Source organism: Equus asinus, chromosome 1, assembly GCF_041296235.1.
Source record: "Equus asinus isolate D_3611 breed Donkey chromosome 1, EquAss-T2T_v2, whole genome shotgun sequence".
NCBI classification, from domain to species: Eukaryota; Metazoa; Chordata; class Mammalia; order Perissodactyla; family Equidae; genus Equus; species Equus asinus.
This window is the reverse complement of record NC_091790.1, coordinates 105,912,084-105,932,050: the sequence shown is the minus strand read 5'-3', so window position 1 is coordinate 105,932,050 and position 19,967 is coordinate 105,912,084. Positions and strand designations below refer to the sequence as shown.

General features: G+C 40.2%; 1 protein-coding gene across 1 annotated transcript in view; it reads right to left on the bottom strand.

The window, feature by feature from the left end:
* Window positions 1-19,967, bottom strand: part of VPS41 (VPS41 subunit of HOPS complex) — a 185,202-nt gene that overhangs the window by 64,037 nt on the left and 101,198 nt on the right. The window contains exons 8-10 of the mRNA XM_044770644.2: window positions 8,139-8,258; window positions 6,851-6,997; window positions 1,492-1,558 (exon numbers count right to left, since the gene is read on the bottom strand). Of these exons, the coding sequence (XP_044626579.1) occupies window positions 1,492-1,558; window positions 6,851-6,997; window positions 8,139-8,258 (334 nt within the window). The remainder of the gene's footprint in view (window positions 1-1,491; window positions 1,559-6,850; window positions 6,998-8,138; window positions 8,259-19,967) is intronic.

Sequence of the window (19,967 nt, the reverse complement as noted above, 5' to 3'; positions counted from 1 at the left end):
GCAAAAAGTTATTAAAATGCCACCATCAACTTCTGACTTCATGTACAAAATATCCCAGATTTAAATTTTATAACAGTATTAGCCATGTGGGTAATATACATCTTTCTCTGTTTTTAGAAATGTGCAAATGATTTATCTTGGCTTCACCTTGTTATAATGACCCATCAAATTTATATTCCATATCCATCATCCAAATGGGTAAATGAACTTTGCAGCTGACTTATAATATGGCAAAAATTTTTTGGACACACGACTCTATTGCCATTGCTCAGTTCTAAATACTACAAAATTAGCTTTACCACACCTGTTTAATTGACAAAAGTCAGTCAATTTTCATCCTTTCTGTCTGAACAACTTTGCACTAAGTTATAAAGCTCATGGTATATCATCCTTGGCATGCTTCTGCACAATGCTTGTTTCCCAGAGTCACTGATTCATTCGACACAGTATTATTTAGCACCATGTGCCAGGCACGGGACCAGGTCCCTGAGACACAAACCCTGAGCAGAGACAGACCAAGGGTGTGCTCTGGAGGAGGTTACAGGCTGGTGGAAGAGAGAGAAAAGCACTGAGTAATCACGCTATCAGTTGTTTCAGCAACTGAAACAGTGGTTGAAGGGGGAGTGGTACACACGCCTCTGCTGGGAGGATTAGACCTAGGCAGGGGGTCCAGCGGGCTTTCCCAGGAAAGTGACACTCGAGCTGAGGTATGGTCAAGGGTGACTAAGGGGCAATGAAGTGAAAAGAGGCAAGCGCATTCTAGACACAGAGAGATGAAAGAAGGCCACTGTGGCCACAGCACAGGGACCAAGGAGAAGCTTACGATGGGCTGAAGCTAGAAAGGCAGGTGCAGGCCACCACGGACCCCTGTGGCCCATGGTAAGGAGTCTCATCTTCATCCTAAGAACAAAGGGAAGGGACTGAAGGGTGGTGACATGCTCTGATTTGTATTTTGACTGCATGGGGGGGGACCAGATTCCAGTAATTCATGGTGGAAGGAGAGCAACTGGTTAGGAGGCTGCTGCACTGATCAGATACAAGATTGTGGCAGTCTGGACCAGACCAGTGATGATGAAAATTAATATTTAGAAGGTACAGGACCAGGGGTCAGTCCTGTGCTATGAGCTGTGCATGCACGAACTCTTGGAATTCTTACAAACAACCTGTGGAGGACCAGGTATTCTTTTCCACATTTTATAGATGGGAATATTGAGGCACGCAGAAATTTGTCCAAAGTTCAGGTGATAAAAGAACCCAAACCCACAGTTATGCGACTTCAAAGCCAACTACAAAATTATTGTGTAAAAATTGGAAATATAGTTAGAGAAAAGGGTCTCTACAGAGAAGTTTCAAAGTTGAAGACACAATGCTTCTTGACCTATTTCATCAAGGTCCCAAGTGCTAAGCCCTGAAGAAGAAGATGGCCTTAGGTGTCCCCTTAATAAAATGGACTCTCTTTTGAAGGCTTGTGTACGTGCATAGAAGGCCTACCTATTTCAACATATCGACTCGGCAAGTCCCTCATTTCACTGGCATGCCGTTCCTTCACTGAGCATATCTAGAAAACAAATTCACAGGTTATTTTATTCATTTGATGGAAAACTGTTTATAACATTTCACTCAATATGTGATACTTTCGTTAAATCAGCCATGTAGCTCTGAAGATGGAGTGCACATAATCTACCCTAGGACTCAAGTGAGAGAAATTAATTTCAACGACATACAGCAACCATTACTCATTTTCTCCAACATTATTCTCTAATAAAGTCTTATTGAAGGGCAAAGAAAGAAAGAAAACTATAATATAGTTTTAACATGTTTCCAATGACCCATTCTCTGCAACTCTACTTAAGGACTACTTTGCTCATCATCCAGATAAAGCTCTGGCAGAAGTATATGAACAAAAATGCCCAGTGGTCAATCTGGGCAACACTCACGTTAGGTCTGAGGTCTCTGATTACTTAGTAGTAATTTATTTCACTGTTGCTAAATAATACTTTGCAAAGGTAGCACGTGCTCCTCTTCTCTCGAGTATATTAAAATCAATGTATTACATAATTTAAATCAGGTGTTGGCAAACTACAATCCGGCCTCTGTCATGTGTTTTACGGCCTGTAAACAGCATAGTTTTTACATTTTTTAAGGCAGGAAGTGGGGAAGGGAAAGGGAAATAAAAACGAAAGCAAAAAGGGAGAAAAAAGAAAAATACTCAGCAGAAACAGGATGTGGCCTGCACAATCTAAAATATTGACTCCTAGCCCTTTACTGAAGAAGTTTGCTACCCCTATTTTAAATAGTATGTATACAGTTTGGATACAAATTGATGTGTGTGTTATTTATCACTCACACACAATACACAACACATATGTGTGTTAACAATGGTTGTTTTAGGGTGGTAAGACTATGGATATTTTCTATTTCCTCTGCTATACTTTCAAAAGCGAATATATTCTATTTTGAAATAAGACACAACAAAAATGCACGTAAGTTCCCCATCCAGGTTAAGACTGATTCTGAAGTTAAGGACTGACCCCATACAACCTTCGTCAGGGGTCAGGTTTTTTCCCTTTTTCTTACAGATGATATTTACTGTGTTCTTGTACAGCTGATATCCTAAGTATAGCTACAATATGGAAAATTCTAAAATATAGGAAAACAAAAAGAGAAAAAACAAGTATCTGTTGTCTCAGCACAAAGTGAACATTATTAACAATCCTTTTTGGGGGGAAGCCACTTTTATTAACCTAACGATTTACTGCAAATAACTTGATATATTATTAAATATTCTTCCACAACAAGAATCCTTAATGTCTCCATAGTATTTCATCACAAGTGCACTATAATGTATTTAATCAATCCCCTTTTAGACGTTAGTTATTTGCTCTATCTCTAATGCAAGCAATGGTGTAATTAACACACTTGTCTATAAAACCTTCGGACTTTTGTTTCCTTAGGATAAATTGCTAGATATAAAATTGATAGACCAACGGGTATGTGAATTTTCACAAGGTTTTTTTTGTTTGTTTAATACACACATCCAAACTGCTGTCCAGCAATGCAGTGAATACACGAAAGTACTCGCTTTCTCTAACACAGGACTTGAACCCGTGGCTTTGGAGGTATAAGCATTTATTTACTTAGAAGTGATCGGCTACTTCCTCCCTTGACTGCTTTTTGTCACTTGTCTCCTGTCTACATCAGACAACGTCTCCGATTTTCCCCAGTATCCTTCTCTTTTCATTAGAGTTTTGATTTCATATGTTATCCTCTTCTGCCCACACTTTCTAGGGCAACTACTAAACTGTCTAACAAGCACGCTCCACAAAGCCAAATGGATGACTGTTTTAATGTGCTGACAAAAGTACATGAGTACTTTTCTGTTTCAAGCGGTCTGAAGTATAAGAATACAAAGTACGAATATATATATAATACTAACTAGCACTTCTGAGCAACTACTGGACACCAGTCCTGAGTTAGGGGCTTTGTAAAACAGACACATCTCTTTTCTTAGGAAGATTATGGTGCAGTGGGGAGATACAATGAAGTAAAGGCATTTTACTCAAGTGTGCTGGGGAAGTACAGAAGTATAGAGCAGGAGCACCCAGTGGCAGGGGAGGAAGGCTTCCTGGAAGAAGTGAACTCATGCCAAGACCAGACTGCGACTCTTGGGCCATGCTACGACCTCTCTGAAGACAAGGACACATGGCACCAGTGGCAGCTGGGCCGTGGCTCCATCTCCCGCTCCTCAGTTCCGTGGTCTGAGCTCTGATCCCAGCACCTGTCTCATAGATGGGGAGCAGCAGGTGACAGCTAAGTGCTGCCCAGAGCTCACGTGCAGTGGAAGAGCAGAGCAATGATTTCAAGAGCCCTTTACAACCGCAGGTAGGTTCTTGCCCATGAACACTAACTGCTTCATCTAACTGTCTCCTCCACTTCTCCACTTATGTGTCTAATAGGCATCTTGAGTGGATATGCACAAAAACAACTTCTTTTTTCCTCTACACATGCTCATCAGCAGTCGTTCCCATTTCAGTAAAAGGTAGCTTTGTTTTCTAGTTCCTCAAGTAAAAAAAGTCACTATTGACTTCTCTCTTTTTCTCACGTCCCACACTCAACCATCAACAAATACTACAGGGTCGACCCTCAAAATATATCCAGAATCCAGTCATTCCTCATCAGCTCCACTAGGCTGATCCAAGACACCACTCTTTTTCACTGAGGTTACTGCAGCAGCCTCCCATCCAATCTCTTCTCTTTCCTACCCCTTTGCTCCACACAGTGACTGGTGATCCTTTTAAAATCCAAGTTAGACCATTAAACTAACTCCACTGCTCAACACCCTCTGCTGGCTTCCTATCTCACTGAAACTAAAGATTTCACAAAGGCCTTTGAGCCCCTACGTGATCTGCTCCACCACAACACACCCATAGACATATCTCCTCTCTCCCCTCTGTCGCTGTCCTGCACATTGCCCCATCCTCTCTGCCAAGAATGACTTTTGTTATGCTTCTCAAAAACAGACCAATCACACTCTGGCTTCAAGCATTTTGTACCAGCTGCTCCCTTGCTGACACCTCCGCCCCCACAGCTGCACAGCGTCCTCCCTCCATATCTCTGCCCAGATGACATGTTAGTCAAGAGAGAGGCCTTCCCTGGACCACTCTGTATTAAATGGCATCCACTCCCAACCCCTTGCCCCATTATCCTGTTTAATCTTCCTCCTTGGTATTTGCCACCCTCAACATAGTATATTTACTTGCTAGTTTGTTTTGTCTATCTTCACTCACTAGAGTGTAAATTTCCCCAGCACCTTTGTGTCTAGGCATGCATGTGCAACACTAGAACATTGCCTGGCACGTCACAGGAACTCAGTAAGTATCTGTCAGCCAAATGAATGAAGGAATGAAATGGTTAGCTCTAATTGCACATAACTTGTGGTTGTTTCTCCCCAACAGGAGTGTTCTCTCTCTGAGAAGAAAAATTATGTCCTATCTTCTCTTCCTTCAATACAACACAGTAAGATTTTGAACTGAGAAGAAGTCCTCAACATATTACTAATTGAGTCTGAAGAAGAGGAATCTCCAATTAAATGAAACATTTGACAGGACAGATGTTTTGAGTTGGAGCGTAATTTGGGCACTGTGAAAGTGTCCTAGTTTCCTGTGCCTGTTGTAACGGATTACCACAGCACCTTCCTCTCTTGTGGGACCACTCTCTCTTAATAAGGACACACGGGATGGCACTTAGGGCCTACCCAGGTAATGCAGGATAAACTCTCCATCTCAAGATCCTTAATTAATTACTTCTTTTGCCATATAAAGAAACATTTACAAGTTGCGGGAATTAGGATCTGCTATCTTTGGGGGCCATTGTTCTGCCTAACAGAGAAAGCATTTCTGGTAGGCAATCAATGAACTTCTTACGTGTCTCTCTAGGCTAGTTTTCCTTGTGTTTCACCAAAAGAAAAGAAAATCACAACTTTAAAACAAAGAAAAAAGCCACCTGGTCCCTTTAAGGAATTTGTTAAATATGCAGAATATAAGTTAATCATATGAGTAACCACACACACGGGATAAGAAGACTGAGGGATCACTTTTTTCCTCCTAGACTACTGGGCACAGCCTCCTCCTCTGACCCTAAATGTGAATCAGGCTGTGTTCATTTAACACACGAAAACAATTACTCCATGTTCAACTAGAATGAAAGAAAAGAGAACCTAAATATATCAAAGTAAGGGCCAGAAGGACCTTATGTTCTTCTGGTACATCCAATGATTGTTTTGGTAATAGCAATCATTACATTAATAATTTTTATGCGTTCTTTTCCAGAGAAGAGTAAATTTTAAATAGCCATGTCTCTTTCATGACTCCTTAAGAATTTTACGGCATAACGATGACACTTGATATTTATCAGGCACTTACAATATGTCAGATTCTATGCTAAGCTCTTCATATGCGTTATCTCATTTAATGCTCCCCCAAATTTAGGACGTGAGAATGAGTAGCACTCCAACTCTGCAGATGAGGAGAGTAAGGCTTAGAGAGGGTCACACAGGAAATAAATGTAGATGCTGGAATTGACCTCAAGTCTGCCTGACTCTCAACTCTGAGCTCCTCCATTAGACTATTGCTGGGATTTTCTACCATTTCTCATACCAGTTCTACCTCAGCTAATTTTCAGTTTATTTTGTTTAGATTAAGCTACATATTTTTAAAGGGACACAAACAACTTTTGGTTCTGAAGTATCCAGTACAAGACAAGCACTGGTATGCATGAAATAAATGGGAACAAGCTTTGGGCCTCCTTTTGTGGAATAACTAAATTTCATTTACCCAGGCAAGGAAAGGGCAGATAATTATACACCACAAAATAGACCCAAATCTTAATGACAATTAATCTGGGCCTCCACTCAAACTATTACCAAGCAAGCAGGATGGTTTAGTTTTAACCTTTTTCCACCATCAACTCTAATGAAGAAGCTATGGGTCAAAGCTAAGGGAAATGGAAAGAATAAAGAAAGGAAAGCCTGACAAACCAACAAGGCTGACCACATGTTCTATAAACAGCTACAGCCAACTGGGTTATGAGAAATTTAAAAGGATCAAGAAAGGCAGGACCATTCTGAACAGAGAGAGGTGTACAACTTGTTTTGCATGGCATGGAAAAGACAGACCATATCTTAAAACTCATGCATATGAAAGAATTTGAGCATTAAATGATCATCATGGGACAGTAATATTCAGGTGAAAATATTTTGTTTCCAAGAAGCCATTCAAGAACTCATATTCTTTGGATCATCCTCAGTGGATCTATAACAACAGAGACTTATCATAAAGACAAGGAAAACCACCTTGACAGATGTCCCCCAGCCAATAATCAGTGTCACGTTGTCCTTCCAACACAGGCTGCAGGGGTACATATCTGGCCGAAGACTGATATCGTCCCGGGGCACATTGGTGATTCTCTGCTTTGAGGTGATGTCAAAAATCTTCACACCCTGGAAAATAAAATACCATTAAGTATCTTTTACTCAGGAGGAGGAAGGTAAAGGAAAACTTATTAACAGCCACTGCTACACACCACCGATAGCCAGCACTGCAAAATACTGACAGTGTTTACTGAGCCCTGCTGGGAGCCATGCAAAGGAAAATGCTCCTACTCCATACAAACCCTGTGAGAAGCCAAAATAAAAGAAACCTCTCTCCTTCTTTATGGATGAAAGAGGTTTTATCAGTGGATGGCATCAGTGACTCAAATACAATGCAAATGTGAACTGTACAGATAGCAACAACTGCGTTTCCAAAATGACGGACAAATAACATTTCTAATTGTACTACTCCACTACAAAAATGGAGTTTGTTTTTTAGAAATGTTTTGAATCTGAAAAACCAGTATGTAAAGAAAGCTATTTCTGACATTTTAAAGTACTCAAATGGAAACATCAAAGAAGCAGTAACTGAAAATCAACCATGAGGCCACAGGTCTGTTTACCTTCACTGTGACCCGGAAGAGGTAAGAAAGTCCTCAATAGTGAGGTAGATTCTGGGAGATTTCTACCACCACTTAAAACTGAATAGAGCTAATTTACTAAATTACACCCTGAAATTCCAAAAGATATGCCAGATGTTGTAAAGATAATTTTTAAACTTTCTACTGGCCCTAACTCATACTGAGTAAACTTTAAGTAAGTGCAGCACCAAAAATTACGATCTACTTTTTATAAGGCAGGCCTACTTTCTGCTTGTAATTATACTGGGAGCCAAAAAGAAATCAGCAATATCCTGCACTTGTTTCATATCAACTGTTACTTGCCCTTGGCTAATAGGCAAATGGTATTTTCAAGATCACATTCCCAATGCAGCCCTTCAATTATTAAGATGCCTTTTCATTTTCTTGGCTATTCTCCAAGCCTCGGGTTTCTTACTCTAAAATAGAGTCCAGAAGATGTTGGGAATTACTCTATTATGAAAGCTAAAAGCAATCTAATTCTTTAACCTTCCAGGTCTGCTATCAATTGCCATTTGGATCTTTTAGAAATGACCACCACAGCATGTGGCATCTTTTCCCTTTGGTCCAGCCCCTTGTTCCAGCCACTCTTCCTCTGAAGAAGCCTTAGGACGATGGAGCCGTGCTTTTACCATGTTATTGGCCCAAGCAATCAGGTGGCCTCTCCACTTCACACTCCTTATGTTCCCTTCCCCTTCGTGCAGAACTGAAGACTTCCACCTGCTCATCCAAGATCGTTCAAACAGCAGCAACTAGGGACAAAATTCATGGAGACAGAACTTTAGAAACTGAGAAGCATATATTAGGTTGCCTACTTATGATTCTTGACCGTCCACTGACCAAAAAACAAACAAGTTATTCTCAACATTTTTCCTGTTGATTTACAGTAGTATATGATCTGCATTTTGGAATGAATTTCCACTACATCTTATCCTGCCCAGGACACTGTTTAAAATGTATCTGAGTGCTAAAGTTACTACAAAGCCAAGCCACAAGATGGCACCAAAATACCAAAATTCATGGAGAATAACGCACATTAGTCAGTCAAAAGATTTGTATCACAGGAAGTTCTTCAAACGATTACTCAGGAATTAATTTATTTTGTAGACTTGGAAATTAAAACCTCATCATTTTTTTTCCTGAAAGTAAGATATTAGTCACAGAGCAAACTTTAATAGTTAGAATAGTCTGTTTTTCTTTAACCCAAGAAAACTAATTTGACAATGACATTCGAGGAGCAATTCATGTCATAAAATAAGAGAAGCTTGCTTTAGGATTCAACTTCTTTAAAAAGTTCATAGTAGCAAGGGTCTTTATTTTAAAGGGAAGAATCTAGAATTAAAAAAATCAGCTGGATAGATTTTATTGCCAAATATAACTGGTCAAAATCCTAAGACTGGTGAAGAGGTAGTTCTAGTAATTCATGCATTATTAAAGATATAATAAAGTATTTTTTCTTGATATATCCAATTTAAATCCTTTAAGAAAAGACATACAATATAACTTAACATACAATGTACAATTCATATAGTATATAACTTCAGGCATGCAATCCTGAAACACGTTTACCTCTAAAAGCAAATGCTAATGACAGATGTCATAATAGCATTCTTAAAGTTCCTATTGTTACAGTCAATTTCAGTTTACTTAGTATATTTTGTGTCCCTTCCCACCCCAAAAGAGGGGGGAAAATAGGTAACAAGAGAAAGAATAAATTCACATTTTACTTATAATTTTTATATATCTTTCTCAATAGTTAGGCTCCTGTAAGTCAGAAAAGGCAAAGAAAATCCCGCCAAACCCTAAAATTAAATAAGTGTCCATCTTCACAAATGAGCAGAGCAGGGTCCCTTTAAAATGTCATAAATGTCTGAAGTTGCCTATTATCCATGCAAAAGAAAGGCGGCCTCACACGGTCCACCGTGCAGGCAGGAGGCAGGGCTTTCACTGAACACGTGCAGTCCCGTCTTCCCCTTAGATACAGGACATCCTCCACACTCTCAAAGACCTTCTAACCCATCTCGTCCTCTCCCAGCCCAGGTCCCAGGTAAGCAATCACCACTGCCATGCCTTCCAGCTCCCAGTTAGAGACCCTTACGTACGGCCTGTCTGATTCAGCCTCTCCCTAGGCCATCAGCAGAGAACAGAGGCAAGGAGGTCACTGAATGTGTTTAGTATTTTGTGACAGGATAGGTTTGAAACTTGGGAAAGGAGGAGAAAGCCTGAGAATACAGCTCCTGCTACACACTGCACTAAAGAAAGGTAGCTAAAAAAATTATATTAAATACAAGGAATTGATAAGACCAAAATGTCCATCCTCCGTCTGTGGCCCGGGTCAGGTGGAGGTGACCGTAAGGAGTGGGCTGGGCCCTGGGAGTGCTCCATTCCCATCTGCTGGAAGCTCAGGTGGCTGGATGGCCAGGAGCTAAGCGTAGTGGAGCGAGGCATCAAATTCCTCCCCCCACCAATTCCCACCCAGAAATGACCAACACAGTATTAAAAGGGGAACAATCTGAACCTGTGTTAGAAAAATTATATATGTCCCAAATTTAAATTAAAAATTCTGTAAAATATGATAGAAATAAGACTCTGGTGAAGGCTATGATTCAACTCATTACAAGAAAAAGCCTGTCTGGGAAGCAGCTGGTTGGGGAGATCCCATAATGTCAAACACCCGCCTTGCTCAGTGCAATGGGAGCTGGAGAAGGAGGGGTGACAGGGGAAATTTCATGCAGGGGCACCCAGGCTTCGGTCAGCACTGGTAGCTGACACCTGAACAGCCACTCTTGCCAATGCTGGTGACACAGCTCGGAAGGAAAGCAGGTGTGCTGGCAAAAGGAGGGCATCTACCAAGGGCAGCTGTGCCAGTTATGTGAGGGGGCAGTACCGTCCAAACTTCAAACTGCCTTAGTAAATGCAGAAGGCAGGCTTTAAAAAAAAAACACAGTTCTTCCTTGCCACGCCAATGATGACATTCTTTGGTAGACATTTTCCCAACAGACATCGGTGTTCCAATTCAGGCAAAAACGAAACATAAAACTCCCTTCCCCAACATTGTCCAGAATAAAAGATCTGGACAAGTTCTCACAAAATCTGTGACAAATTCACAGCAACTTCAACTCTGAATACTGAGACTTCTCCCAGTTAATATGCACTAATAAGAAAAAACACTAGCACTATGGACAAATTCAGTATTTGAAACCAATAAGACTTATCCAGGGAATAAGAGAAATTCCCCACTCCTGACTCCACAGGAATGAGACACTCCCCCAAACAGAGAACTTTAAAAAAAATCCTTCATAAAGAAGATGTGGTATATATATATATATATATATATATATATATATACACACACACACACACACACACACACACACATACAGTGGAATCTACTCAGCCATTAAAAAAAGATGAAATCTTGCCATTTGTGACAATACAGATAGAACTTGAGGGTACTACGCTAAGTGAAATAAGTCAGATGGAGAAAGTCAAACACTGTATGATTTCACTCATATGTGGAAGATAAAATAACAACAACTAAACAGCCAGATACAGAGAATAGACTAGTGGTTACCACAGGGGAAGGGGGTAGAGGATAGGGTGAAAGGGGCAAAGGGGCACATGTGTACGGTGAGAGATGGCGACTAGACTTTGGATGGTGAACATGACACAGTCTACACAGAAGTCAAAATATGATGATGTACACCCGAAATTTATATAATGGTATAAACCAATGCGACCTCAATAAAACAAGATTAAAACTAAAAAAAATAATTAAAAAAAAATCCTTATTCTCAAGTGACAACAAAACTAAGAAATTAGTAACAAAGGATAAGAAAAACACAAGATACTGAAACAAAAAAATAAACACTCTCCATCCTTGGGTAAAAGAGGAAATCAGTCTGCAACCAGAGCATGTTGAAAATGAGACACGGAGGGGATGCAATCACAGTTGTAAACAAGGGAGGGTCACAGCTCTAGAAACTCATAATGAACAAAAACAGATATGCGTGGACCCGCCACACGACAAAAATACTTTACTGAGGGACGAACTGAATAAATGGAAAGGGACATTATGTTCCTGGCTAATAAGACTCAAAATTCTCGCTGAAGAGCTTAAGTTTCATTAAGTTAACCAATGATTTTAATGCGAGCCCAAAGAAAATCCCAAAGGAATTATTTCTAGAACTTCATTGGAAACAATGTGAGAATAACAGGAATTTTTCTTTTTAATTGAGCAATTTTTTTGAGGAGGGGATGTGGATTTTCCCTGCCAGACAGTAAAGCATTTTATAAAATTAATACTCAAAACAGTATAGCAATGGTCTTAGAATTGACAGATGAAGGAAAAAGAAAAGAAAGAACTGACAAAGATGAATCAAAATGATAAGGTCAGATGCTGGAGAGAGAGAGAGAGAGAGTGTGTGTGTGTGTGTGTGTGTGCGCACGCCCAGAAAACAAGGCGCACTCAAACTGCTGAGCAGTGGTCTCACTATCTTTCTGGAGGGTTCTTTAGCATTATTGACTCAAAGATTTAAAAATGACCCCAGAGAGTCCACACCTAGAAATGTATGCTAAGAAATGACGATCAGACAAGCGAGTAAAGATGTACGTAAAGTTATTTATAACAGCCAGAAATGAACTATTAACTGGAGAATGATTCAGTAAAATGTGGTAGAGCTACACCACTCAAGACTATGCGTGCATTTTTAAATGATTTTATATATGTACATTCACTAACATAAAAAGATGTTTGCGGCATATTAAATAAAAAAGCAGATTGCAACACATTATTGAATAAAATAACCTTTCAATAAAAGATGAATGTGTATCCACATATAAAAATCTGAAAGATATGTTACAAAGTAATCATACTTAATTCCAGAAATGGGTGACAGAAGATTTATAGTAATTATTTCTACTTTACAATTATTCTGCATGGAATATGTGAATTATTTTCATAACGTTAATACATATTGGGATGAAAATCCATTCTTATTTTTACGATCAGGATAATTTAGAGGAATAGTTGGAATGAAACGATAAAACAATATAAAAAATTCACTGAAACAGAAAAAGAAGAAATGTTTGATGCATACTGAAAATGTATTAGAATTAACTCACATGGACTGCACATACTTTTTAAATAAAACATTAAGTTCTTTAGAAAATTTTTAATAAAGTCTTGTTGCATTTCCAACTGACTTCCAAACTCACTGCCATGATCCTTTCTGTTGTGGGCAGTGTGCTTTCAGATCTCACTGCCACGATCCTTTCTGTTGTGGGCAGTGTGCTTTCAGGTACAGGAGGGAGCTGCGGCCACCGGACCCTGGTCTCCCTTTGTCTCCTGCTCTAGCTCCGAAGAAAATACTTCCAGCAGAGGGCAGGGAAAAAAGCAAGGAGAGAATTCTGACTTCAGTCCGTCTCGTGGTTGAGTCCGAGTTTCCGGAGTTCTATTACAATAAACCTTGTGTGCTCTGCTCTGACATGAAATCAAAGGAGCTAAACAGCTTCTCCTTTAATAATATTTTTATAGTACAGACAGGCACATGCCATTCTGTGCCACTGATGGGTGCTCGAAAATGGGGCGGGGGGCTAACATACCAACTTCTGTAATGAAACAAATTTTAACTAATTTACATTATAATTTTAGACATGACTCATGTTGTTTTCTGATTTTTTCAAACAGCAGTAGTTCCAGTCACTTTATATTTTGTGGATGAAAAGTAAGAAATGATCTGTAGATAAACAGCCTTCAATATATTAGGGAAGACTGTCATTTAGGGGAATTCTTTCATAAGTCAAATAATTTCCCCCTAAATTCTTGGTTCTGTACGCATTGTAGGGTCATGTTGGATCTATCCCGGGATACTGAGTACCACATGACATCTGCTCCCTGAGATGCAGGTGTTTACTTTTCAACTCCCCCACAGACGGCAAATGCACTGAGGAAAGGACCATCTTCTACTTTGCCAGACACACAGGCATGATAAATATTAGATAATGAACAGGCTTTCCTAGGTCTACTACTCTTATTCTTCACCACTCACACACACAACATGTTTACGACAAGAAGAGCCATGGAATTCCCCCAAACCCTCCAGTCACTCAGCCCATCTGTAGTTAGTAACGTCCCTAAACTACTAGGGAAAGATTGGAATCTGCCCTAATCTCAAAAATCTAAAGGAAAGAACCCTGTGATGATTCATACAATTAATACATCCCTGCTTTGAGAAAGGGCTCATTTATCTCATTGACGCTGACCCCCGTCCCACTCCTGACATGCCAGCGTGTCTCCCTTTGCTCAACGCCGGAGGATACCCTTGCGCACCTTTCCTTGTGGAAAATTTGACTGCTACTCTTGAGGTTAGTCTTCCCCTGTTCAGTTTAACTAATTGCAGTTCTTTTATTTCCAAGATGCAAACTGGCCTCCCACTTGGCCTGAGCTGTGGTCACTGCAAACGTGTCTGCATGCCTGCAGGAGGCCCCCTGGACTGTGCAGAGCCCGCTTCCCCCGGTGGTCTCACACCTGGCCTGCTCCTCTCCTCTACTTCACCTGCCTGGCCCCTTGAAGCACTTTTTTCTCCCCTCCCTCTCTACTCCACTTTCTTCTTTACTCACGAGTCCTACTTTCCAATCCATAAACAGTATAAAACCTTAAATGTCAGCTAGGAATTATGGAATCATTCCCATTACTGTCCTTTGAAACTCTCCAAACCCAACTACGCTGTACATGCAGGATTAGACTGAGAACATGCTGTGGGACACGGAGTTTCATCCAGGAGGGAGAAAGACCAGACGGTCCACTCTCCATGTGCTTTTTTAATCCTAATCTATGGGAATTTCAAGCAGAAACACATGGTCTGGCAGGAATGCCAGGGAAAGTGCTGCTTCAGTGATTTAAGAAGAGAGAAGCTGCTTTTCTTACAAACATTCTACACTAATTTAACTACCGCAAAACTATCTGCCTGTATTTCACTGACATTTAATAAAATCCATTTCTTTCTTCTAGGCATAAAACTGCCTAGAGACCTACGGAGCACGAATGTTCTGCAAGGCATTTTAGAGGGTGAGCCATTGAGTGAACTATCCTTAAAAGCAGCTGGTTAATTTATTTGGTTCATCTTCCACATCCTGTAATATTGAATTGTCATTATCACAATACTCAGAGCAATTTAAGCTCAATGGGAGCTAAGTACATAGAGAGGAAAAACTGTTTCCAAGAGGTCTATTTTTTGTTGGAGAAAGTATTTTAGGGCTTTATTTCCCATAAATCCACATTCTGGCAGTCAGCACTCTCAGTACTTATATTTCAATGGGAGTCCTCACATCCTCAGCAATATACTTTATTCTCCTATGTTTTGTGCTGATAAATCTATCTAGCACTTTCCTACACTACAAAGTGGTAAGGATGCACATCCCAGAATCTCCCTCACGTGTGGCAGGATTCCCATCGGGCTGTAATAAAGCTGCCGATTCCAGAAGCATAACCCCAATCATTACCCATCACCCCTCTCCGCTGATGGCGGAAAGGGAGTCTGATTGGCTCCTTTTTAATCATCTCGTGATCTGGCAAGTATATAAATCACCTGACGCCTTCAGGCTTCCTAAACACCAGCAACGCCATCTGCTGTGAGCAAAGAGGGAAGACTGGGCTGGTATGTAAGTCTCTGGGCAAACGGCGCTGCTGTCTCCGTCAAAATAGACAAAGGGCATAATGATTGGGAAAAGTCATCACAGAAGGATTTAAAAACCCAAGATTAGAAAAGATTAGGAATGAATTTAAAAAGTCAAGAAAAAATGAGAAAACAGTGAGCGCAGAGAAGCCCTGGGATGGTGGCTGCCAACGGCAGACGGAAGTCTTAAGTCTTGATGGAGGCAGGAGCGACCAAGAAGAACCCAGTGGAGCAGACAGTGTCTCTGTCTTGCTTCCTGCTTTGGCTTAGCACCAAAGTTTAAAACACACAGCGTTTCCAAACGCCAACAGTTTTACTATCTCCATCACGAGAGAACACAAACCATGTAGGAAGATAAGGGGAATTTCCCCAATACATTATTCCTTTAAGTTCAGTGGTTACTCTCTGGACAAGCAAGTTATCATCCTTCAATCTCCTTTCTCTGAAGCTAACTTAACATGTTTAAAAGCAGTTAAATACAGGCCAAATACTCTCCCATAGCAAGTCTCTGTACACAGTAGAATTTCCAGAGCCCACCTGACAGGCCACTTGCCTTCCAGCAGTATTTGAGTAAACACAACTCCAGTGCAACACAGATTTTGGACAAGCCCTTGAAGTTAACTAATCCTCTGAAAACTATGTAGACAGAACAAAAAACGTATCAACATAAGGTAACAGTCAATTTAGTGACCAAGAACTACAAGTTACGGGTTCAAAAGAAGCTAAACTCTAGAGGTGCCACTTAGGAGCCGTTTCCTTTATATTAAAAAACCAGCGACGATGACAGACAGATCCAATCTATGTATCTAGCTACCCTCCTCTATGGGTTGAGCAATCGGCTGCAGCCAGCATGTGATACAGGCTCCTATTGAAACCAGCAATCTGCAAGTTTTGCATAAGCAAACCCACAGTTGCAAATGTGGTTTCCGAAATGATTGGGGCAATTTTTTAAAAAGTAATTTTACCACTGGAAAAAAAATCTTTCCTTATGGATCCCACAGACATAACAGAGCTGGTTGTTCATGCCAAACACCTTGCGTCTGTTTTTCAGTTTGCAGCCGTCTGAGGATACATCTCCCAGGGCTGGGTTCAAGGTCAGACCTCTTCAGCGGCATGGTGGAGAAAACACAAGTGTCAGCCACTGGGTGATTAAACTTGAATCAGTGTCCTGTGCGATGGACAAATATCTCTAATTTCAACCACACATGATCTCAGTCAACGATGACTGGAGGGAGATCTCTGCACAGTGAGGATACGAAGAAGAAACACAAAACTGCTAAGTCTTGAATAACATAAAAAGCCACCTGAACACAGGTTTATATATCTGAAAAAGCACTTCACTCGATTCAAAGTAAAGCAAAGGGGGAAAAAATAAAGATCAAGATACTATCTGCAGAAGAAACCAAGTCAAAGGAACGTGCCTTTAGCGGGGCATGTTGGCCAGTCCTTAAGAACTTCCAGAGAAGGGGGAGCACTGATGGTTTGGGGGCAGAACCACATCCACGTGATGGCATATATTCACCCTCTTTTTACACACTTCAGTGTCTACTCTAAAGTCTTATTATGACTCCTATGTAATGCCTCCCTGGGAACAAGAATAATTATCCCAGATTTAGCCAAAATTGGAGAAAAGGCTGCAGGCTATTCAGGAAGCAGCAATAATTTGCGCTCAAACTGACAATAAATATCAAACGGACAGTCCTCATTGTCCTGCCTTCTCTAGTAATATTAAAAGCTGCCCCGAGCAAAGAATACAATCAGACAAATCACAAAGGAAGATCTATAAGTGGCTGGTAAATAAAAGTGTTCAAAATCACTAATAATTCAAAGAAGTTACAAAACAGAACAATGCAATATCTTTCTCTGTATATCAAATTGGCAAAGAGGATAGAGTGAAACAGGTACTCGCACACACAGCTCGTGTAAATTGGTACATTTTCTGGAATGCAACTTTACTTGGCAGTATGTATCAAAAGCCTAAAAAATAATCACAATTGTTGACTCACTAACTCCAACCTCAGGAATCAGTGCAACGAAAATATTCAGAAGCACAAAGTTCATGCCCAAAGATTTCTGCTTCATTACATCATGATTTATGACAACCCAAAACTGGATACAATCTAATGGTCTAATAAATATGAGAAGGGTTAAGCAAATGAAATAGATGGAATGAACTCCATCTATTCATAGGATGGGATATTATGTAACCATTAAAGAATATTTGAGCTAAGATTAGACTTCAATAATGTAGGGAATTTTGTATGATTTACAATGGCAAGTTAAAAAGTGATCCAAAATAGCTGAGATTACTTTATACATTCTTTTATTATTGCTTTTCATTACTATAAAAGTAATGAATGTTTACTACGAAAAAAAAGAAAGCAGAAAACAAAAGCCAATGAAGGCCCGAGAGAACACTCAAAATCCTGCCCAGACATAGTGAATAATATGTAAATATTTCAACATTGTTAATAATTTGGTGTATAGCCTTCCATGAATATTGCTGCATACATATATTATTACATATCTACAAAAAAATGCAATCAAACCATACGTACATTTTCGTAAAGTACCTCAAAAGAAGCAATCTTAGCCAATGTTGGGCATTTCATTTGTTCCAACTGAGAGAGAAAAGGTGACATCCAAGAGCTGACCTGGCACTCACAGCTGGGCCCTGGTGTTCTATGGGTGAATATATGCAATTTCACAGACACCAACATCAGACAAGGCCTCGTGCCCATGAAGAATCAGAACAAAAATAAGCCCACTCCATAATCAGGTCTGAACACAGATAAAATACAAACATTTTCCAAACCACATGAGTGACCAAAGCACCTCCGTGTGCAGGCTACAAGGAGAGACCTCCACTGCTTTACCAATGTTATCTTTAGCCTTGATTTAGTCTTTCCTCCTCTTAGATAAGATTTATTAAGATACCGAATAGTAGGATTACTCTTGCTTCCTGACAGCATCCAATCTAGAGCAAAGCCCTGCTTCCTTAAACCCACCCCAAATCACCTCTCACCAGCCCCAAACCTCTAGCACCTTCATTCCAATGCCCTCTTCCTGACACCCGATGGGTGTGCTCCTGGTGAGCTCTATCTGGAGAGCGCTGACCCAGCTAAAGGACTATCATTAGACATTTAGTTTGTTCCAATTTTCAATGCCACAAACATTGAAGAAGAATATTGGCTGAAATTGAATTAGAAAAGTAAAAGGAAACAAACAAACAAACAATAGGGTGGGAAAGTCCAAAATGCTTAAAGACAAAGGATTTCAAAATTACCCCATGGTGATACAATATGTACACATATGCATACACATATACACATTTTTCCCTCTCAAAATACCTGGAATACTCATTTTCCTCCTAAATCACTATTCTGATTAATGGTCTTATTGACCAACTGCATCCCACCAACAGCATTTTGCCTATCTGCTTTTAGAAATGTACTGCCATTCCTGAAATCCAGATACAGCACCTAACATTGACCCTGCCACAAAGTTGTGTTCAAGAAGCAGATTCAAGCCAACTAATCCTGTGAAATGACTGGGATTCAGTTTGTACTGGTGTTGTCAACTTACAATGGCTGCATGACCCCTTGCTTTATATAGCCTTATCTTTAACAAAGAAGAAAAGGAAAAACCCTTCCAAAGTTAATGACAGCATTTAATATAGCCTTACTTTAAAAAAAAAAAAAAGAGAGAGAGAGAGAGAGAACCTACCAATGTCAATGGCAGTCAACTGGTATTTAACCCCATAAGAAAACATGGTGAGCATTCTGAACTAGGCAATGATTCCTGTACAGTCATTAACCATTCAAAATACTTAAGAACAATCACAGTGCTCTTAACATGCAAAGGAAGGTATTTTCAGCAAGGAGCAAAGATGGTTTGATTGCTCAAAGAAGAAAGATGGTGGGCTTAACATCGGAATTCAGGGGGAAACTGCAATCCATATGGAAACATTACATATGGAAAAGTTAGCTGAACTCATTAAAGAAAAAAGGCTTCTATTCTCAACAGGATTTTGATGAATATGAAACAACGGGGATCACTGAAGAAAATGAAGTTGCCATGGATCCATCCCAAGGACTTTGGGAGTCCTATGTATTGACATTAAAAACATTATTAGGGGCTGGCCTGGTGGTACAGTGGTTAAGTTTGCACGTTCTGCTTCAGCGGCCTGGGGTTCGCGGGTTCAGATCCCAGGTGCGGACATGGCACCACTTGCCAAGCCATGCTGTGGTAGGAGTCCCACACATAAAGTAGAGGAAGATGGGCACGGATGTCAGCTCAGGGCCAGCCTTCCTCAGCAAAAAGAGGAGAAGTGGCAGCAGACGATAGCTCAGGACTAATCTTTCTCAAAAAAAACCCCCCAAAACCAAAACATTATTAATATTTGAGACAGATGAATCTAATTTTGAAAGCTATAAAGAATGCCTTTTTTGTTTGTTTTTTTGGTGAGGAAGATTCACCTTGAGCTAACACTTGTTGCCAAATTTCCCCCTTTTTCTTTTCGACGAAGATTAGCCCTGAGCTAACATCTGTGTCAATATTCCTCCATTTTTTGTATGTGGGATGCCTCCACAGCATGGCTGACAAGTGGAGTAGGTCCGTGCCTGGGATCTGAACCTGTGAACTCACGCCACCAAAGTGAAGTACGAAAAGCACCTATTTTTGAGCCTAAAAATGATTTCTATTTTAAGCACTGGATTTCTATTTTTAGCGTCAGCCACTTCAGCACATACAGAAAAGCCTACCAAAATATACTTTGACAATATA